The 22,236-nt window shown below is 51.8% G+C and overlaps 2 protein-coding genes across 13 annotated transcripts in view; both read right to left on the bottom strand.

Annotated features, from left to right (window-relative positions):
- Positions 1-12,199, bottom strand: part of LLGL2 (LLGL scribble cell polarity complex component 2) — a 30,026-nt gene extending 17,827 nt beyond the window's left edge. For 5 of the 9 annotated variants that reach the window (XM_069872883.1, XM_069872887.1, XM_069872888.1 and 2 more), the window contains exons 1-3: positions 6,576-6,689; positions 6,129-6,236; positions 821-918 (exon numbers count right to left, since the gene is read on the bottom strand). In XM_069872883.1, the coding sequence (XP_069728984.1) occupies positions 821-918; positions 6,129-6,203 (173 nt within the window). In that variant the 5' untranslated portion in view covers positions 6,204-6,236; positions 6,576-6,689. Of the gene's footprint in view, positions 1-820; positions 919-6,128; positions 6,237-6,575; positions 6,690-12,180 lie in introns of those variants that run through there. The other 4 variants (XM_069872886.1, XM_069872892.1, XM_069872890.1 and 1 more) reach the window with 3 other exon arrangements.
- Positions 12,200-13,674: 1,475 nt separating this feature from the next.
- On the bottom strand, positions 13,675-21,739 carry TSEN54 (tRNA splicing endonuclease subunit 54). 4 transcript variants are annotated; one of them, XR_011338794.1, is made up of 12 exons: positions 21,692-21,739; positions 21,451-21,600; positions 20,388-20,451; positions 20,162-20,245; positions 19,937-20,035; positions 19,580-19,632; positions 19,134-19,232; positions 17,435-18,066; positions 16,822-16,882; positions 16,029-16,145; positions 15,251-15,585; positions 14,910-14,969 (listed from the first exon to the last, which is right to left on the bottom strand). XR_011338794.1 is itself a non-coding variant. In XM_069872611.1 (11 exons), the coding sequence occupies exons 1-11, from the start codon at positions 21,718-21,720 to the stop codon at positions 14,819-14,821; spliced, it is 1,539 nt and encodes a 512-aa protein (XP_069728712.1). In that variant the 5' UTR covers positions 21,721-21,739; the 3' UTR covers positions 13,675-14,818. The 4 variants fall into 4 exon arrangements, 3 of the variants coding, with proteins under 3 accessions (XP_069728712.1, XP_069728711.1, XP_069728713.1); XM_069872611.1 differs by lacking the exon at positions 15,251-15,585 and having other exon boundaries at positions 13,675-14,969; XM_069872610.1 differs by having other exon boundaries at positions 14,937-15,585.
- Between the last annotated feature and the right edge of the window lie 497 nt (positions 21,740-22,236).

The raw sequence follows: 22,236 nt of genomic DNA, 5'->3' as shown, positions 1-22,236 counted from the left end.
CAGTGCAAATCCACTTTGATTTTAAATGCTTGTGGCGGGCTCTGCACACTCCAGAGCATGAAACTTTACTGCCTCCTTCGAGCAGAAAAGCACCCAGATGCTGTATTTTCCCAGACATTTCAGTGGTTTCCCAGACGCTGCGATCCTGCTTAACTAATCTGTAACCAAGAGACAGATGGCAGCCACCCGCACACGGAATGAAGCCCTGAGCACAAACACCATCAGCAATGAATGATTAAGCAGGCCGAGAGCCCCAACTTTTCCTTTCTGGGCTGATGTGCCCATTTTACAGCTTGCCCAGCTGGGACCACGCCACAGGAATCACCTCAGTGTCTCAAGTGCACACAGTAATCGCACTGGGCATCGCTCGCTAAAAACAGGTCACACCTTCAGTGTTTAGGTCTGGACAGCCAAAAACTTGGGGGAGCCGAAAGCATATCTGACTTCAGTATTAACCTTTGAAATTCAACTGCTTTAGAAGAAGAAAAAAAAGGAACCCTACCCCAAATATTTAAACAGCTCTGGAATTTACAGCACGAAGGATTGCTAACCCTAGGCCAGATCGAGTCTGACCTGCATAGCAAGGCTAGTCTCATCCAGTATCTGCAGCAGCTCAGCTCTTGTTTGAGCTGCAGTTCAGCTCTCAGCAAGATAATCCCTGCTGACCAGACTGAAATCACTTCAGACCTGCACAAACTGTCCCAGGGCTCAGAAATTCTTGCCTGAAAATTTACACTTAGTCTAACTCTTTACAGTGTCTTCGAAGTCGCACATCGCAATGCGGTCAGAGAAATCCACCCCAAGCTGTGCAAAGGAATACAGTTTGATGGCTCCCGATCGCGTCCCGATGGCCATGAGGCAGAGGAATGGGCTATAGCCCAGAGCACTGGGTTGGTGGGGAAATCCATGCTCCACAGTCTGGTAGAGAGAAAGGAAAATCATGATCAACAGCTGGGTTCACGGGCATTGTTGTATACAGACAAAACAGAGGCATGGCAATCTGAAATACAGCACTGAACGTTGAAAAGTGTTCAAACAAGGGTTAGATTTGCTGAACGACTGCCTATTGATGAATCAGTTCCAAGAACCCCTGGCTCCACAGCCAGGACATGCAGAGTGCAACAGAAGTTAAAGGGAAATTAAAGAGTAACCCAGCAGCTCTTTCTGTTACAATTATCAATTGCTCTGCACAAGCCCAGCTTACTCAGTCACCACAGCACACTCCATCACTCCCCATCAGCTTTACTCCAGCAATCCCACTGCTCAGCACAATTCCAAAGTCTGGCACAAATACTGCGTCAGGTCAGCTTTATCTGCCAAATCCCATCCAGGTCAGCCCTCGTGACCTCCTCCTGTTGACTGACACCAAGCAGTGGTGCAGAGCTATGAAGAGCTGTTGAGTGAACACCAGCGCTCATCCAGAAAAACAGACAGATTTCCTGTGGTGAAACAAACTGCTTGAGACTGCTCCCAGCCTGGGAGATAAGGCCTTAGCCATCATCCTCATAATACAAACACACAACTTGTAAAACGCTGAGCTGCCTGACAGAATCACAGAATCATAGAATCACCAGGTTGGAAGAGACCTCCAGGATCATCGCATCCAACCATTCCTATCAACCACTAAACCATGTCCCTCAGCACCTCATCCACCTGTCTTTTAAACACATCCAGGGAAGGTGACTCAACCCCCTCCCTGGGCAGCCTCTGCCAGTGCCCAATGACCCCTTCCGTGAAATTTTTTTTCTGATGTCCAGCCTGAACCTCCCCTGGCACAGCCTGAGGCCATTCCCTCTCGCCCTGTCCCCTGTCACTTAGGAGAAGAGCCCAGCTCCCTCCTCTCTACAATATCCTTCCAGGTAGTTGTAGAGAGCAATAAGGTCTCTGCTCCGCCCCTTCTTCTCAAGGCTGAACAATTCCAGCTCCCTCAGCTGCTCCTCATAAGCCTTGTTCTCCAGCCCCTTCAAGAGCTTTGTTGCTCTTCTCTGAACTCACTACAAGAAAGGTGCTGAAGATTTGAAAGAGCAGGATTCGACAAGCGGTTTCACCAATGCCGAGTCCAGAGGGAGAAAATAACCTCCCTGGACCTGCTGGTCACGCTGTTTCTGATGCAAGCCAAGATGCCGTTAGCCTTCTTGGCCACCTGGGCCACTGCTGGCTCATGTTCAGCGGCTGTCAATCAACACCCCCAGGTGCTTCTCCTCCAGGCAGCTTTCTAGCCACTCTTCCCTCTGTCTGTAGCTGCACAGGGTTGTTGTGCCCCAAGTGCAGGACCTGGCATTTGGCCTTGTTAAACCTCATATCACCGGTCTCGGCCCAGCGGTCCAGCAAGGGAGCTCTCAACACCAGCCTTAATATTGGCCTAATTACACCTTGGGTTTGATGCGTTAATTTGTACACACATTAGACAAGTCAATAAAAGTCTTAATTTTCAAGCAGGAGGTCTATGAACTGTATAACCAAGCATGCACCATTCAGCCACAGCAGGTCAATTCTTTCTCCAGGTTTTCCTTCCTCCAAAGTCCCTTCCCAGCCCACAGACGCATTTCAAACCCTACAGTAACACCCAGGAGTGAACTGTCAGCGAGAGACAGCCACCACAGAACCCAGAGGAGCATCAGTAACAACCAGTGTTACACAACTGCCTCTGCAGTGAAGTAAATACACTGATGGTTCCCGATAGGTTTGAATCTGCAGCCAAGATGCCTGAAAGCCGAAACTCCCTCCCGTGAAGCTCATCCGTTTCCACAGCCGGGCAAGAAAGGCACCAGGGTGCTTTGCAATTGCATTCAACGCCACTGGGGCCAGGTACTCATTCCCTGTAAGGATCGCTCAGGTCTCTGTCTTGTACTTTTTTCCACCCAGCTGTTAACTTGCATCCAGCCAGCTTTCTGGCTACCCTGCTTCCCTCCAGGCAGCTCCCACCGCTGATCCCGTCACCTGCCCTGCAGGTAAACTCGTCGAGGGGAGCGGGCAGAGGGTTCACAATGGAGCCTTTCAGCAGAGCTGAAACTGGAGAGCCTGCAGCGTGCCCTCCTGCTCAAAAGAGCCTTTGTTGCTTTCAGAAAAGGTAGGAGCTTTCACTTTGTCTGACTCAGACCACAAGTTTGTCAGACCACGTAAAATGAAGCCTGATGTCGGCAGTGTTAACTAACAGAAATGCTTTGTGTCAGTCATTTACTGCAGGAACAACGCAGCCAAATTTAACCATTGTTCCCAGCCCACACTAAAGCTGTGCAGCTGAATTTCAGTGTCGTCTTCCGCCTTTCATTTCTCTCCATTTCTCGTTGCAGACTGTTTCATGACAAAGGAGAGAAACCCGAACACAGGCAACACAAACCCTGCACCTCTGTTAATGTCTTTTGCAGAAACAACGCCGCCTGTACGTGTTTGACCTACTCTGTGTAGACACCAATTCAGATTTAAGGCAAGCTACCCATTGCACCTGCTACCAAAGGGTTAGAAGACTGGAAACAGGAAAAAACACAAAGCCACGAACTAAATGTGATGTTCCCAGTTTGGTAATGCTCAGCTGTAAGACAGGCTGGTTCACCTGTGCGTTACCCAGCATCTGGTCTGACAATGCCAGCCTCAACATGTTCGTTCTGCAAGACTCGGACTGAGCCAAAGGCATCAAGTACTACTTCCAAAAGCAGGATAAACTTAAAGCATCAGACTGCCAAGCCCAAATATCTTATCCTTCACTCTATCCACTGAGCTAAAAACAGATTCTTGCAGCAGGTACACACAGGTATGGGAAGTTCTTACTCATACAGAGAAAACAGATATGCAAAGCTAAGTGACAAGCAGAACGTAGGAAGGTGGTTTTGTAACAAATACAAGTGTGAGGACTTGAAGAGCTAGTCCAGTGGTCAATCAGTCCTTTGAAACCATCTGGACCACCTCTCACCTGGAGCAGAAATGCAAGAGGGGAACAGCAACACGATCACAACCTGTTTATACTTGAGGGAGTAAACAAACACAAAACTCCACTACTAAGACTTTTTCAACTGAAGTCCACTATTGGGTCAGCATGGCCAAATACATTTCACTATGTTAACACTAACCCTGCGTGGCACCATGCATTCATGTTCAATTAGCTTCAGTGTAAATAATAAAATGAGGGCAGGAATCCCCAGCACTTCCATGGCATAAACCTCCTGTTAGTCACTGCCAGCGTCACACACCAAAGAGGTGCAAACACATCGGGCAATTCCTCTGATCAGCAACTTTGTAGTCCCACAAAGTATTCCCCAAGCAGGTTCCTAACCAGAAGTGTTTCAAAGACCTCAAACAAGTGTTTAAAAACCTGCTTACCAGCACTACTGTGCTTGCTTTACCGGTACAGAAGACAAGGGCAGTCCTGGCATGGAAAGCACCATGTCTCCTTGGAGCCACAACCTTCAACAGGTTGGAATGAAGGGCTGACTTCCCCTGATCTTGGCCTACCCATCTGAGAGTAGATGTTTATTGTATTAAAGGGCAGAGGCTTTCAAATGACCCATTATCTCTGGAAATACTGGAATGGCACACATAAGACTTGGGGAAAAAAAATCCACTTTATGCAAGAAAAAAGTATAACTTAAGATTCTGGTGTACTGAAATGGTGCAATGTTCATCCTCTTTCCAATCGCTGTTAGAAAAGGACAAAACACTGTGGATTAAAAGTGCAAATGCATTTTGAAAGGCCTTTAATTACAAAGCTGTTAATGAAAGTAACCTATTAGAAACTGTCCAAAGTAGTGGCCTCCCTAGAAACAACACAATTTTTCCTTTAAGACTGAAGCAAATGGAGTCACAAATCCCAATGCCAACTTCTAATAGACCTGAAAGTTTCCTTCTGCTGCAAAGCTAGTTCCTTCAGCCCTGGTTTGCATCACCCAAATGAGCCTTTCTCTGGCAGGTAAAACACCCATCAGAAAAAGGCATCTTCAAGGGAGAGACAGCATCAAAATAGCAAAGGTTTTTCCAAGTTATATACAATTTTATATGCTTATAAGCAATTCTGGGACATCTTTTCTGAGGCTGATGGTGCACTCAGCTAAATGCAAGTAACTCAGCTCTGATCTTCACCAACTGAAATCTTCACTGCAGCTGCATCAGCATTTCCTCACAGCAAGCTGAACGCAGGCCTGAAGCACTCGAGTTCCTCGTGTCTCCCAGTGGGAGGGAGGTACGCATGGAAACAGCGTGGTTTAGTACCAAAGTGCAGTAAATCAGTCATCTCAGACAGCCAAAGTTCCACTCCAAGTACCTATCAACACTAGAACTATAATGAATCACAGAGCATTTCCTAGGCTGACTTCATTTATCCATTATATTTTTCCAACAAAATTCCATTTAAACCTCGGAAACACAAACTCTACAAATACATCTCTGATACCAGTGAAGGTGTAAGCAGCCACCAGCCAGGCAATGAATTCAAACCAAGCATTTACAGCAATGAAAGCACTGAGTTCCTGGCCGGGGCTCAAAAGAAAATGCCCAGAGTGCTGAACAGAAAGCTCAGCCATCGCCATTTCCTCTGCACACAGAGAAGGAAAAGACTAGATACAAGATTCAGACTAAGATAAAAGCAAATTCATTATTAATGGCCATTGTGCTGCTTAGGTGCTACCACATTTCCACCACAGACTTTTAAATTCACACTTCAAAACAGAGGCATACTTATAAACCCAAAGCATAATCACAGACAGAACCCTGCCTTCAGCTGCATCACAAGTTGTGGCTTACATGTCTCTTTAGGAAAATATTTATTTTCAGCGTGGTACCGCAAACACTCCCTATAACATAAGTAGTCACAGCACATTGCAGGACAAGCTACAGAGCACTGAGAGTATATAGGAAACACTGGGAAGTGTTTCAGCAAGCGCTACTCCACAGGGCGACAATGTCCTTTTTCTTAAAAATGAAAGTCAGAACTGACAATGTGCTCGTGGGCTTAAAGAGAACGAGTCAGGCACGTCAGGAGTAAAGGACAGAACTGGAAAAGAGAGCAAGCCACCTCTCCTAAATTTAACTTTCCCACCCACACACAAGCAGTTTTCCCTTCCCTTTGCACTGCACAGTGGCTCAGGAGAGATCTGCCTTCCACACAGATGCCCTGAAGTCTGAGGCAAGCCTTGTACCTTGTTAAACTGGAAAAGGTCACGTTTCAGTCTCTCTCGCACTGGATCGTGGCCGGGTCTTAAGAACCTTCTCATCTTCCTCACTGTCGTATCTTGGCACCAAAAATCCTAACGAAAGAAACACAAAGCCATGTAAACGAAAGCAGCCTGAGGAGAGAGGCAGGCAGAAGTAGGTTTAGCGGGTAACACAGATCAGCCAGAGCAGCGTGAGACAACATCACTATCGAGTGACTAAAACCTGATACCACCAGAGCGCGGCACCTCCAGTGCAGGACTTGCACAACATTGTTCTCACACCACTAAAGTGAACCAGTACAGTGAACCGGTACAGAGAAGCCAAGAGGATCTCGGGGGAGTTTTCACACTGGGCTGTTTTGTGATCAGTTTACCTCACCCAAGGAAAAGGCAAAACTGTAGCATTCACATAAACATTTGGACAAACACAACTTCAGGGCTGGCTACCAGGCATTATTGACTGGTACCAGTTTGCAGCCCAGGTAACCCTCCAGCTACTGAGCTAAAAAGAGACACAATCCCATTTTCCGTGTGCTCCATGGGCACAACAGAAAGGGCTGTACTGCCTGCAGGGCAGTTAATAATTAACTTGCTTTGCAAAACATCAAGCCCAACTCCCTGCCTAGGGTGGGGGTAGGGGATGGAAATCTTGCACCTGCAGCTCAGCGTGCAGCCAGACACACAAGCCCTTCGGTGTCTCAGAGCACCAGGAGGCTCTGAGCAGGACAGATCAGACCTGACTCACAACCCAACAATCGAACTGGGGTACCGAGCGAAACCCCCGCCCTCTGTATGGCTCAAGAGATCCCTTGTCACATCTCCCCTCTGCTGAAATGCTCATTGGCGAGTCAAAACCTGCCAACCCCAGAGCAAAGGTCTGAATCGCATCCTGGTAACTGACCTTGGCATAAGTGCTCCTGCCTGCCCTGGCCGTCTCTCAAGCTGCAGGTCCCAGCCTGCAGACAGCTCAGCATTCACGAAGCAGCTACTGGACACTCCAGCCAGTATTTTAACTCTGTTCGACAGGAAATCAGTGATTTACCAGCCACCCTGCACAAAACACACGAGCACGGTGGGGTCAGACCTTCCAAAGAGCAGTGAAGAACCAGTACAGGCATCATACAGCTACCCCTAATGAGAAGAGGGGCACACACACACGTACATCATGGCAGGGAGCGGGGCAAAGGCGAGCATCGTGATGGAAAGCGAGGGGCCAAGGGCACCACAGGGCCTGCCAAGCGGCTGGGGACCCTGGGGCTGGAGGGCAACAGGGGAAGAGAGCTTCCACAGCCTCGCTGTACGGAAGGGAGCCGCAGGGCAGGCAAACAAGGTGGCTTTGCGCGTGCTCCTGCCAGTAACAGTGGTGCCTGGTTAATGACTTAAACCAGCCAGCCATTCTTGAGAAGCGCGAGTTCTTTTTCAGATGGTTTCTGGCAAAGCCTTACCAGCTGTGCAGGGCAAAACAAAGGAAATGGTATTACATAAACAGGATGCTCCATAGCTACGTTTTGAGAAGTGCCTTTAGAAACTCTGAGCTAGGACTCATACCTCTTGGTTGCATTCCTCCCCCATTACCTTTCCCGCTCGCACTTTAGGATCTCTAGTTGCCTCTGCACTACAGTCTGGAGATCACCAAGAGGGCTGCAACGCAGTCCTTGTTCAGAGGACCAGATCACATCAGCGCCAAGAGCCCGAGTCCCTCAGTCCCCATCAAGAACCCCAGCATCTCCACTCTCCATGGAGAAAAGCGGCTCTGAGCCGGCAGCTATGGGCACCTGTGTCAGTGAGCAACGGCATCTGCGCAGGCAGGGGTGGAGAACATGCACAGAAATGCAGCAGGGGACTGAAAAAAGAGAGGAGGATGGACAGAAGTGTAGTTTACTTGGAAAGTAGATCCTTCTATAGTCATTTAGGCAACCTCAAGCAAAATATCAGAACTGTATCAGATCACAGGTGTCCCTCAACCAGACATTCCTGCGAAAGGGGAGGTACCGACACAGCGCTGCGTTTGCTCTGTGTTAGCAAGAGCTCCGGAGCGGTGACGAGTGGCTGTGTTATGTGGGGAGAGCGGATCACACCCATGTACAACACACAGCTCGCCCATAGCCAGACAAGGGAAGGAAAGTGCCAGAGACGCGCCCTTTCCACTGTCACTCAATGCCCCGAACCTGTTCAACTGGGCAAACCCACAGGGAAACTCCAGCTCCCTCCCCGGTCCAGACGAGCCCTCCGCAGCAGTGACAGCAGAGAGCTCACCATTAGGAACAGGGACAGGAAAAGGGGCTCGATTTGATAGACACAACTTCGTATGTAACGCCCTGCTAGAATGTTTTATGCCAAGGTATGAATTGCATCCAGAAGCACGCTGTTCTAACCTGCTCCCGCGAGGGATCCAGCACTCGCACTCCAGCCCACAGCAACTTGCTCAACTGGCTACAGAGCACAGCAGCTCGGAACCAGGCAGTAACTCACTCGAGGACGACTAACGTGATTGCAATCAGAAAAGGCGTGCTGCAAGTCAGCTCTCACTGACCTGTACCAGGGTCTCATGCCTGGCCAAAAACAAGAATCACAGTACAGGAGGAGAGGAGAAGCAGTTTGGAGCAAAGGCAAAGAAAGAACAGCGAAGAGAACGGCATCCACTGTAGCACTGGCTGTCCAAGTTGAATTAGTAATACAAGTTTATGGGGCTCCCATCAATGAGAAAAGTACAAGTGTCTTTTCCAACTCCAGAAAAACAGAGTCCAAAATCTGTATGATCTTATCTTCCAGATGCACATATACATATTAGCAGGCCAGTTTCTCTCCCACACACCTTCAGTGTCTTACACACAACTCAGTCTGTGTGCTCTGCAGTTATCTGCCAGTCAGCAGTTACAGCCATGTGGTAACAGTTGTGGCCACCAGTAGCCAGAGAGGAATTCCCTAGTAGCCTCTGAAGCCATGCCAAGTCTGCGTGTATTTCGTGTTCTTATTTTCTGGGGAGACAATTCTTCAGGCTTTCAAAAATGAGCCTTCTACCAGAAACTATGTGCAACATCCTCTGCTTCCAGACACATTGAGGTCAGCGTTTTGTAGGCAACAACAGCTCAGGATGAGTCAATCCCAACTCTGCTCATCTTCAGCACATGGACACCTGACGGCAAAGCTGACAGTGCCCTGTACATCGAGCTCCTGCCGCTTCATTAGCTGAATGCTCAGCTAAATACGATGAAGTACCCTTTTTTACCTCATTAGATCCAGTCACAAACCAGAGCACTTCCCTACCCATACAAAAGGCAAGGACAGCACGAGTTGCAGGATGATCCTGTTTCCAATCACAGATCAAGGAGCAGTTAACATGGAAACCAGACTGTATTGTGGTTTCCTTGCTTGGCTCCGTTCATTTTAGATGGTGAGATTTATGGCAAGTCCACACACTGTGTCGGACAACAGACCTATCTTCAATAGAAGGCCAAATGCTTCTGCCTAGGAGTAGCATTCATTATTCCTCTCTGCTGCATGTTGACAACCCCACCAGAGCTCCATGTTTTGCCGTGTCTGCATCACTTGCGCACACAGCAATCGGTCTCAATGCCTGTGCACAACCCTGAGACACTGGATTTTCCCCACCAACCAGGCATGGGCTGGGGGGGAATTACCTTTCGTAGAAACTGGCTGCAGTTTTTGCTTACGCCCTCCTATGACAGTGGAATTTCCAGCCAGAAGTAGAAGAGAACCCATGTTGTAAGTCTCGATCACACAAGTTAATCCAGTCTTACAAGATGAGGAAGCCCAGGTCAGAAGTTTTTACAACGTAGACAAGTGTGGATGCGGTCCCAAATTAATCCCACAACCAAAACATACCCATAATGAGTTTATTTGGCTCACGTAGGAGAGTTGCAAGGTACCATCTGCGTGCTTCCTAGGCAACGCGAGCAGGTCTGCAGTGGGAAAAGGTCCAACAGCTTTCTTCTCAAAATGCCATCAAGCACCTCAAGAACTTTTACATCTTGCCTTGTTTTAGGTCTCCTTTTCATTCCTTCCTCCTCACCCCTTCCTGCTTACGGGTCCTTATAGGGAGAATGTCTATGCATGCATCTGATAAGGAATTATCAACCCTGCTAAAATAAAAGAGGCCTTATCACCAAGCTTTGTTTGAACTCCAAGCAGTTGGTGCTTCTACAGCAAACAGTCACTGCCATGGCCTTGTCTGAACCGGGTTTCCTCCCGCACCCAGTTTGCCCCATCCCATTCCCAATGGCTGCAGAGCAGGGGCCAGATCAACTGCACAGGGAAGAACAATTCCTTAGCACTAATGATCTCACAACAAAAAACTATCGAAGCATCATCTAAATACTAGTCTTGCCAAGTTTATCGGTTACAGAAGCCATCAGACACGACCCACTGATATGATAAGTTCAAGAACATTTTCAGCTTGCAATGGACGCAGCAGCCCCAGCCCCTCCTGGGCCGTGAAGTTCATCTCCCCAGCCGCACTCGGCTGCCAAGCGGCACCAGGGCAGATAAGGAGGAGGCACAAGCTGGGTTCAGCAGCTACAGTGAGGGAACGGCTGCAGTGGGTGGAAAGCTTGGGAGTGTAAGATAGCACCCCCTTTTCCTGGGGTAAGGCTGCAGTAGGAAGATGCTCCAACATCATTAATCTCACAGGCTAATGAGGCCGTGCAACCTCCATTACACAACACAACTGCTGCCGAGCACAAGCTCCCCAGGACCCGTAATTCTACAAGCAGGGGAGTGTTCCAATGCACATGGCACACAGTCGTCAGGCACCAGCGGGGAGGAGAACCAAAAGACCCTCCTGGAAAAACGATTTAGTTGTGTGAACCTGGAGAGACAGGCAGTTAAAGGAACAACCGAACAGACGGTGCCACACCATGTGTGAGTGGCCACCTCCCCCAAAATACTGAGAATATTAAACAAGAGATCACAGACAGGTTCCCCAGGAACTCCTGGAAAATAATTGAGATCCAACCACACAAACCAGGCTGGTGTAACTTCCACAGCTTTGCGCTCAGACTCACCAGGGGCCGCCCACCTGCAATGAATTTACTAATTGTGCAAACCTGTGTGTCATTAGCTCCTATTGTGCGCTCCTTCTCATGGGACCATGACAACACAGTCTTCGCAGGGAACACCATCATTGCACACAAGGCAAAACTCTATGTACGCTTCTCCTAAGCAGTACAATTGAAATCAAAGAGCGTTTTGTGACTTCGGGACAGCATTTTACACCACACATCGTGGGTCAACAGACTATGCCGCAAAAGCATTTTCTTCTTAGATCAACAGCAAGACCTAGCTAGAGGGAACTTCTAGATGAGAATTGGCCTTTCCATTGACTTTCTGCACAGAAACCAAAGTTTTAGCTTCCACCAGTCACTCTTTTGATAAATCCTTTTAAAGGAAGATCAGGCTATAAACAGAAGTGCATGCTTTTATTGCCACATACCGACTGCTTTACGTTTTCTGTGTTTAAAACCCCTCACTCTCTGACACCTCTCCAGCCTCTATCAGCCGAGAATAAGCCAAACCTCTTCCCTTAGCAATTTCGGGCAATAACCACGTTACCGTGCCAAAAAGCCACTGCAAGCCACAGGCTTCTCAGCTGGCTCACCTTCTCTGGTCAGTAGCTACAGCAGATACAAACCGTTCAACACCAAACCCAAGATGTTCCTCGCAGCCCCATGCCACGAAGGTGCCCGAGAGCTCTTCTCCCCCTCCACCAACAAAGCACAAGCCCCCCCCGGCAGCTCCAGCTTCCCAAACCAAAGCTGAAACCGCTCTGGGCACGCAGCTCCCTCCTGGGACTCGGCAAAGCGAGACATTCCAGTGGGCTGGAGCGATGAAGTTAACTACAAAGAGCCCCCCGTGGAGTAACCTCCCCTCCCCTCAGGACCGGGGACCCGCTCCCACCGAGCGGCTACAGCTCTGGGGAGGAAAGGAGCGTCCCGAGCGGGTGAGTAGGGCCCTGAGCACCGCCGGGAAGGGACCCCCGGAGCCCGGTCGGCGCCGGTCCCCTCACGGGTAGCCTTACCGGACCGCGCGCCGCTCCCGCGGGGCCTGGAGCCGGCCCGGCCGCCTTGCGCCGCCCGCCCTGCGCGCCCCCGCGGACCCGCCCCTGAGGGCCCTGAGGCCAATCGGAGAGAGGCTCGAGCGCGGGGGCGGGGCCAGGGGGCGTGGACGCGCGCTCCCCGCGCTCGGCATTGGCCCCGCCCCCGCGCGCGGGAGCGCGCGGGGGCGAGGGCCAATGCCGAGCGCGGGAAGCGCGCGTCCCGCCCCCTGGCCCCGCCCCCGCCCAGCCCTGAGGGGAGGAAGAGCCTCCCCTCATAAGGCCTGTTCTCTAGTGCTGAGTCCAGAGGGAGAACAACCTCCCTGGACCTGCTGGCCACGCCGTTTCTGATCCAAGCCAAGATGCCGTTGAATCACAGAATCACCAGGTTGGAAAAGACCCACCGAGTCCAACCATTCCCATCAATCACTAACCCATGTCCCTCAGCGCCTCGTCCACCCGTCCCTTAAACCCCTCCAGGGAAGGTGAATCAACCCCCTCCCTGGGCAGCCTGTTCCAGTGCCAATCACCCTTTCTATGAAGAATTTTTTCCTAATGTCCAGCCTAAACCTCCCCTGGCGGATCTTGAGGCCATTCCCTCTCATCCTGTCCCCTGGGAGAAGAGCCCAGCTCCCTCCTATCCACAACCTCCTTTCAGGTAGTTGTAGAGAGCAATGAGGTCTCCCCTCAGCCTCCTCTTCTCCAGGCTAAACACCCCCAGCTCTCTCAGCTGCTCCTCCTAACCTGGGCACACTGCTGGCTCATGTTCTCAGCTGTTAACCAACACCCCCAGGTCTTTCTCCTCCAGGCAGCTAATTTCGTGCTGAATCAGGGAGTCGCTGCCCCAGCGAAACTCACCGGGTGGCTCCTGCGGGGTTCATCGATACGATTCCACCTCAGCATAAGCAGAGACGGATTGAAATCAATAGGGGTTAGACCTAATTCCGAACCCTGTGGGTCAGGCTGGGGCTCTTCTGGCTGCGCCCATTCTTAGAAATCCTCTTCCCACCAATTTTAATCTGCAAAACAGTCTAGGAGAGCACTGAGGGCATGTGCTGGAGCTGCTGTAACCTGGCCTCTGAAGTACTGCTGGAAGGAGGGAAGGGACAGGGAGGATGCATGGGGAGTGGTCAGACCCACCTCAGCAGAGCCCTTCTGCCTTCCAGCATTTGAGACTGTGAGCAGCACTCAGAGCAGATCCCTGACAGCTTGCGCTACAACACTTCTGAGTGCGCAGGAGGGCGGATGGCCCGCATCGTGTGCCAAAGGGAACCGTGTGGAACTCCTCCAGGTTTCGAGTCACTCTCTCCTCCCAGGGACAGACAGACAGGTGTAGGAGCACATTCTGCTGACAGGATTTGGTGGCCGTGAGCAGGCACCCACCAGCTGGTGCCACTGGGTCCCAGGAGCCTCCCCACAAGTCTCCCTGTGCAAAACTCATCAACGTTTCTAAGGGAAACAAGAATGACGCCGAGGAGCTCGCACTGCTGGAAAAGGTTTTAATGCTTAGCCTTCTCCCCATCTCCAAAAGGAACTCAACAATTATCTAATAAAATGCATCTCAAGAGTTGCTATTACAGTTCTGAAGAACCTCAATACTGAACACAGCCATACTCAGCATGCTCCCGTCCACGGAGCAGACCCTGGCACCCGGCACTGGCGCTTTTGCAGAGGCTGAAACAAACTGATATCTGGATATCCTCACAGAAAGCTCCCACAGTAGGGCCTGGAAAGTAATGACGTCCTCACAACAGCCACAGGACTGGAAGGCTCAGGAGGAATTTGTAGCTTTCTTTACCCAGGGGTCTCTCGTTTGCAAAACAGACAAGGCTGCACAGCCAGGAGAGGGCATCAGGCTGGAGCAGAGGGGCCCTGGTGCAGGACCACATACAGTGCGCCGACATCCTGGCCACACTTGAACATGTCACAAAACTGCGACCACAATACACATTAGCACAGCTGCTACAGCACGAACCCAGGGTGCTGTTTGCAATGCCCAGGTGCTTTCTCTAATCTCAATTGATAAGACAGCATTCAAGGCACAGTTTCCAGCTCTCAAGTGCCTGGAATCTTTACTCCAGGTGGCTGTTCTATGGCTGTGCCTTTTTCAGATCAGAATCTGATCTGATGGCTGTTGGCGCATCTGAATGACAGAGGCTCAGGACACCCATAATGATCTGATCAGATTATTCTGTCCCTGACTGACCTCAGCGACTCTCCAGCCATTCCACTGGTGTAGCACAGTGGTTCTTAACATGTGACAGCAGGATCACCAGCAGTGTTTTCTAGTGGTCCACTAGTGACCAAAGATGACATGGAAAAGGCAGACTAGTGGTCCAGAAGATGAGAAGGCTGGAGAACCAACAGCTTTGAGAAGGAAGCAGTGTGTGATCCAGTCCAGAAATGCCCAGCTAAGCCGTGGACACTTGCTTGCTGTAAATTCTGCTATCATGCCCAAGACATCTGGTTGGATGAAGTCTGTAACGGCGAATAAAATGGTCAAGTGCCCAAAGTTCCAGTGATCCCACGCTCTATTTGCTGTAATATTTCATTAATCAAGAAAGCAAATCCTGAGTAAAGCTCTTCCCTTCACCCCAGCCCCTTTCTGCAAGTGACAGCAACTTCAGTCATTAACATCAACTGGCAGCTTGAATTCCTTCAGTGAATAAAAGGCGATTTCTCCATAATCCACCAGTGCAAAGACCACCGGGACATCCCCACTCTGATACGTAACCTGCTTCAAAGCCCGAAGGGATGGAATATCTTCATCAAAGCTGCAGAGAGAAAAATATCCCACTGTTCTCAAAGCAAGAATACAAAGCTGTCCCAGCCAAGGATCACACCAGCTCGCTGCAGTCTCAAGAGCTGGCAGCAACCCTCCCCACCTGTTTCAGTCAGAGCAGAGGCTCCCGGCCCTGAGAGGGTGCACTGCATGCCAGGAGCTAGCAAATTCTCTGCCAAAAACAAGGGCAACTGCGCAGTGCTCCACACTGGGCCTATTGGATGTGGCTCACAGGGCTATTGGCAAATCGCCAGTCCAATGCAATCTTAATACCTGTGTGCTAGGAAGATCTTCAGGTTGCTGGGATCAACATCTGACCTGCTTTCCCCTCCTTCTAAATCTGCAGAGCGCATTTGCTTGTAAATGAAAATATTTATAAAGCAAGGATCATCCTCCTTGCTCCTGATAGATCTCTGTAAAACCACATCACCGCCTCCCTCGCTCTGGCTATTGCAGTCGTGGAAAGCAGAGCAGGGACAGCTTCAGTGTGCATCAAAATCAGAAAAGGCAGAGAGTGAACTCCATACCTGCCTGGCGGGGGGCTAAGTATCCGATCTGGATCCAGAAAGAAATGGGACCCCGCTGCTCTGTTCGCACTGATCTTAAACCTACATTTGACAAAGATCAAAATACAAAACCTGCAGTCCTGAGCCTGGGAGGTTCATCTCTGCAGAAATCCACAGGGATATGCACCAGCTGAGGATTCAGGGACCACAGGGCTCCCTGCAAAATGGAGCTCTACAGGAGTTCCACAAGCATTGCATAAATACTGCTGTGGCTTTCACTTCTGAGTCCAGTAACACTCAGACATGAGCAGCAACCAGATGACTGACCAGCGTGGGCCGGGTGCTGCAGCTGGGGAATTGTCACCCACGGCTTCCAGCAAAGGAGGAACTGAAAGGAAAGAACTCCGGGCAGGACCACCCTGGAGGGAGGCACCCTGATGATCTGTAAAGCTCACGAGGTGCTGGGTCATTTACAGATCATTAGGACCTTATTTCCACAACAGCAACTGCTAGATTTCAGAACACAGCATAAGACCCATAGATACCTCCTGACACATATCCTGACATGTGGCTTCCCAGGGTTTGTCTTCTTAAATCTGGCCACAGCATCCGCTTGATACACATTGAAGTCTATCTTCAAGCCCTCTGGGTCTTCCTGCAGCCTACAGGAGAGGGAACACATACACGTCTGTATGGACTCAAAACGCTGCAGGGTACAGATACACCGCAGGAAAGAGGGAGCAAAAGTTCTTGAAACCTAGCCAGTCTGGGCCCTTTGAAAGGCTTCACCCTGCAACTGTCCCAGATCTTTCTTTGTCAGATCAGAGCAAGTTCCCACCCCACATCTGCCACAATCCCCTCTCTGCGGCCCCTGCCCTGCAAGAAGCACCTCACAGCAGAAAAGCACCGCTCTGCCCTGCAGGACCTGTACACAAACACCACACGGGCCCCTGGGAGCAGGAGCAGAACCCAAAGTCCCACTGTTTTATAATTGCTGCAGCAGGGCTGGCAGCACATTACAGGGGTGAGACACAGATGACACCCAACAAAACCTCTGGGGGAGACTATTTGGCTGGGTGCAGAGAGGGAACTGCAGGGAAAGCAACCTGGATGTTTTAAATGGCCTGGAACCCCCAGCCCTGTTGCCACAGGACCTGGTACTTCACAGAAACGTTAGCGCCTCACTACAGATGCAACAGGGTCACAGAGCAGAGTGCTGGATTCTCTCAGCATCCTGGATGCCACACAGCTTCTGAACTGCTGCTGCGAGCATCTCTCAGACCTCACAGACAGGGACAATCACAAGCCACCCCCACTCAGGCTGCGAGCTGTACTGACCGGGAGGCTCCATCCAGGATGTGGGAGGGCTGCAGCACGCTGATCTGCTGGAGGAGCGCAGCTGAAGGGAGAAGGAACAGGAAAGGATCAGACCAGCTATTTCTCTCCCAGGGCACTCCAAACACTCCACCGCCACCCACGAGCCTTCCTCCTCTGACAATGGCTGGCAGCACCACAGTCACCACTGGCCACTTCAAAGACCTCAATTTCCTCGTCTCCTCCCAGTGCACAGCCCAGAACACCCTGCGAGTGCTTCGCATCTTGCCGGCCCTTTTTCCCCATGCCCAGCAACCTAGCAGGAAGGACTGCAACACAGTAGGACACAGGGAATGGATTAGGAGACCACCCCAGGCGCTGTTTATCCTGGCACTAGGCTATAGAAAGAGATGGAAAGGCAGAGGACAAAGCTTTCTTCTCTCTCCCTGTGTCCATGGCTGGGCTTCTCTGCACCTGCTTTTCCTAGGCCTTCTAATGAGACTCTCCCCACCATGGTATTGTCCCCTAAACAAACATTTGTCTTCTTCACATCATCCCTTTTGCTGTTGGACACCAGGCAACGTCTCACAGACTGGGGGGAAGAAGGGGATCCCTCTCAAGTTCCTAGAGCCGCTACCTGTTGAGGTAGTTTCATCTGGCCGCAAAAGCGGTGTGACAGCTTGGTCCCAGAGATGTGGTGGTCGTCTCCAAACCCTCTGCTGGCTCCTCTGCTCCAAAAGGGCTTTGTACTCCTGCCAGTTGGAGCAGCGCCTCACCTCCTGGTCAGCATTGATACTGCTCTTGTACCTGCTCTCCCTCTCTCGCTGCTCCCTTTCCTTCCGTGACAGCTTCTCCTGTTTCTGATTGATGCGCGCACACCAGGAAGCTGCATCAACTTCCCTCCCTGGCACGTTCTCTGGCAGAAGCCCGTTGTCAGGTGAGGGTAGATGTGTGCATGGCTGGTCTGGGGCCACGTTTGGCAAGATGATGGTGGTGAAATCCCAGCGGGATGCACAGGTGCCAGTGCTGCTCTCCTTGTGATCAGCCTGGCTTCTGGTGGGACTCAGGGACTCCTTTTGTCCAGTATCAAGAGGAACTGGGTTTGATTGCCCCTCTCCACTGCCAGCATCTGATTCCTTCAGCTGCTCAGACAAAGGCTTTTCATCCATAGGAAGGCAGCCAGAGTCTTCACAGTCATCTCCAGCGTTTTTGGAGGTCTCTTCAGCTTCTGGAAGGTCTTCAGATACTTTATGTTTCTTTTCATGCAACCTAAAGACAGAAGCAGCAGGATAAAAGACAGGACGAGTGTATGGTGGAACTTTATTCCCTTTGAATCCTGCCTCCTCCCTGCTAACTGGAAGAATGCAGTCTGCCAAGCCCAAAGGAAAGACAGCAAGGGTGGCAGGAGCCCCCAGACAGGTCTGCAAACCCTTGACAACCACCTCTTAGCTAGAAAGAGGGTGTTTGCTTGTGTGACAAAATGAGAAGGGAAAAAAGCAGGCCAAAACCAAGCAGTGAATACCAAAGGCAGAATAAACTTCTCAGCAGTCCTGCATGAGGTTTGACTGCAATGCCCAGGAGAATCCCAGCCCGGATTTGTACAAACACACTCTTCCAGACAGCAACACAGTCTCTGCACACCCCATGCACTGACCCAAACTCCTCCAATAAACACAATGGACTTCAGCCAAAACAGCATGAGTGAGGCAGCAACCTTCCTGCCAGCACGTCCTGCTGGTGTGAGACTCAGTCCCTGGTCCCAGAGAAGATGGGGCAATTCTTAAACCAGTACTTTTATCTTCCAGTACCTAAAGTTTCATAAGTCCTCAGGCATCAATTTACTTGTTAATGTCAGGTCCTCCTCCTCCTCCCTGTTTCTTAAAGGGTGATGCCACCTACTGGAAACTATCATAACTATAAGCAAAATTACTAGTTATGTCAGCTTCTGATTGCATTTTGGACACACCTTGAATCCATGTGCAAGGACCAGGACCCAGCTGTGCCCCCTGCTGCACAGTCCCAGCAGGTGAGCTGCACTGAGAGGGTTGAAAAATGAGTAAGAGGAGAAATGTGCTGCATGTTTCTTCTGTACTGACCTCTCTGCCCTTCTGTTTTGGCATCTCACCACCACAGCTGGGAGGCTCGGGGCAGTCTGCCCCTATTAGCCCTGCATGAAGTACAACTGTGACAAAAGGGCACACGGCAGGGTGTCCAGGGAAAGCCCTGGACTGCTTGGGGACAGCCAAGAGCAGCTGTGCCAGATCAGTCACAGCACCAGGGGCCAAGAACACCATTCCCAAGCTACAGTGAAAGAAGGTTTTGGGCCACATCCTTACGTGGGGCTGGAACTCCTTCTCCTTTTGCGATGGTATTTCCCAGAGCTCTGGCAGTGACTTTCCAGGTTCAGTTGCCTCTCGTAGGGAGACAGGACAGTGCTGTAAGGAGACACCAACATAGAGGCTGACAGCAGGGCGAGGCAGTGCAACTACCCTTCTGCTCACCCCTCAGAATACAGCAAGAAAAGCATTTCTTCCAGGCACACAGAATCCACAAGCAGGACCAGGATGGTCCTCAGTTCATGCCCATTTTCATGTTCTCAATCATCATCTCAAGAGGGAGGAGCACTTTTAAAGTGGTACTTCTAGCCTTTAATCCTCCCAAAAGACAAAATGCAGGGTCAAAGTCCTCTTCTCTGCCGTTCCACTGGGGCCATGCAATGGGCACAGAGCTGCTCAAGGTCTTCCAAAAGAAGAAAGCAGCGTGGGAAGAAAAAGCTGGTTACCTGGGGTCGAATCTCAGTACAACATAACCCAGTTGCTTCAAGTGGCTGAACACCTTAGAGCAAAGGAAAGCAAGAGGGTTAAAGGACTACACCAAAACCAAACAACTTCTGTTCTGCTACAACCAGGCAAACACAGTGTGGCACTGGCAGAGGAGAAAACACCAGGGTTAAGACCCAAAGCAAAGGTGGAGAAACAGGAACTGAGCATCTGGAAGAAGGCAAGCGGGAAAACTTGAGAACAACTCCTCTTCCCTCCCCAACTGCCCTACTCTGCTCCCAGCCACTGGAGGAGGTCGTGTGGCAGAGCTGGGGTCTCTGCCTTCGTCCTCCCTGCAACAGCTGGAAGTCCCAACACACCTGGTAGTGCGGCAGGCTCACTGCCTCCTGGGACAGCAGGATCTCGTAGGCTTCCTGGACTGACAGGGGCCGATCTTCGTAAAAGAGCTGAACAGTGCCCTGCAGAGCAAAAGCTTGGTGTTGAGGGAGTCACAGGCAACAAATCAACGCAAGCTCAAGCCCAGTCTCTTCCCACTGGCCTCAGGAAGGACCCAAAGCCCCCACCCACACAGGTACCCTACTTACACACTCCACCAGGTACAGAGCCTCCTCGGGCAGCAGGCACTGTTTACCACGCTCCGAGAACCCCATGGTATGCCAGAACTTCCCCTGGAATGAAAGCACAAATCCGCAATGGGCTCTGGCTGTTCCTTGTCAACAACCAGACTCCCTGCCATTTGAAGCAGTAAATCAGAAGTCCACTATGGCCAGCAGGAGACAACAGCACTGAGCACACTCTGCACGGACTCACCGCAGGGGACTGCAGCTCGACGATTCCCTGTTCTGGCTTCCACTCAGCCTTCACCAGATTCTTCCTGAGGGGAGTAAAGATTAGTTTGTTACTACTGCATGTCCTACAATCCACTCCTTTTGCAGCAACACAACAAACTCAGGAAGGCACCAACAGGCAGCAGACTTCCCAGTGGCAGTGAAAGCACACGTCTGTCCACATGCTACGGCAGCACACTGGAGATGTGTGGCCATGATGTATCACACGACTGTTCAGAACCTGCCAGGTCTCTCAGATCACTGTATCCTACCCGCATGGTCGTATAGTAAAGATATAATAGCGAAGGAAAAGTGGAAGGCGGCTGCAAGGATGCAAACATGCACTGGTAACACCTGACTCAAGGAAATGGAAGGTAGGGCTTGTAGGGTGCACCATGGACTTGCTCTACATCTTTAGTCAGTTCTGCAATTTGCCCCTCTGAAAGGAAACCTAAACCCGCTCAGTTGCCCTCCAATTCTGGGAGTCTCCGCTGCTGCCCTAGACACATATTTATGGATGTACTCGAACAAACCCGACTGTGACAGCAGTGGAAGACAACGGTCTGACCTGCCAGTCTGCTGGAGGTCACCGTTCTCGCCCTGAAGTCCCCAGCGGTGTGGTTTTGTGTGAACTGCTTCTGTTGCTACTGAGCAGTGCAGAGAATCTGCTACCAGAAAGCAGGAGCCAAAGAGGGAGAGCGTGTGCCGAGAGGCAGCGTATGAAAGCCTCCCAAGACACGATAAGCTCCAGGGACTGGTAGCACTACAGAAACCAACAGTAACAAACCAGGGACACCGAGAGCCGGCCGAATCCGCACGAGGCCACACAGGAGCGTGAAGGGGCCGCGTAACTCAGGCCGTGCCCACGAGACAGGGGCTGCGTTTCGCAAAGACTACAGGGTTCTGCACGCGTCTCAGAGAGCGAGGGGCCCTCGAGGGGCTCTCCGAGCGCCCCCCGGAGCTGCCGGTGCAGCAGCGGGACCTGCCCCGAGGGCCGCCGGCGCCGGGCCTGCCCCCGGCACGGGGACCCCGCACCCCGCACTCACGGCCGCGCCGGGCGCTCCTCGGCCAGGTGCCGCCACTGCTCCTCCCGGCTCCGCCGCAGCCGCTCCGCCTGCTCCGCCGACCCGTCCGGCAGGAACTCCTTCGGGCCGCGCCGGGGGGCCCTGCGCCCGCGGGGCTGCGGCGGCTCCGCGCTGCGGGGACAGGGGAGAAGGGGGAGAAGTGAGGGGCGGAGAGGGAGCGGGAGGCGCCCCGACCCCGCGCCTCGCGCCCCGCCGCCCGCACCCCGCTCCGCCGGCCCCGCCGGGATCCATGGGCGCCGCGCCGGAAGCGCCTCCCGGGCGGGGCGGGCAGAGCGCCCCCCGGAGGAGAGGGGGAGCCACAGCGCCCTCCCCGCGGCCTGGAGGAGCGGGAAGGGCGCAGCGCCCCCCGGTGGAGCGGGGAGGGCGCAGCGCCCCCCGGTGGAGCGGGGAGGGCACAGCGCCCCCCGGAGGAGCGGGGAGGGCACAGCGCCCCCAGGTGGAGCTCGGGGGGCAGTGGGGTGGGTTCTGGGGTGGGCACTGCACACCGGGCACTGGTCTGGGCACCAGGCTGAGCACAATTTCAGAAACATACATACTTGGGAAGAGGGAATGGCCTCAAGCTCCACCAGGGGAGGTTTAGGCTGGACATTAGGAAAAAATTCTTCACAGAAAGGGTCATTGGTCCCTGGAACAGGCTGCCCAGGGAGGGGGTGGAGTCCCCTTCCCTGGAGGGGTTTAAGGGACGGGTGGACGAGGTGCTGAGGGACATGGGTTAGTGATTGATAGGAATGGTTGGATTCGATGATC

The sequence above is a fragment of the Phaenicophaeus curvirostris genome, chromosome 19 (assembly GCF_032191515.1).
Source record: "Phaenicophaeus curvirostris isolate KB17595 chromosome 19, BPBGC_Pcur_1.0, whole genome shotgun sequence".
In the NCBI taxonomy this organism is placed as follows: domain Eukaryota; kingdom Metazoa; phylum Chordata; class Aves; order Cuculiformes; family Cuculidae; genus Phaenicophaeus; species Phaenicophaeus curvirostris.
This window is presented reverse-complemented; position numbering and strand designations above follow the sequence as displayed.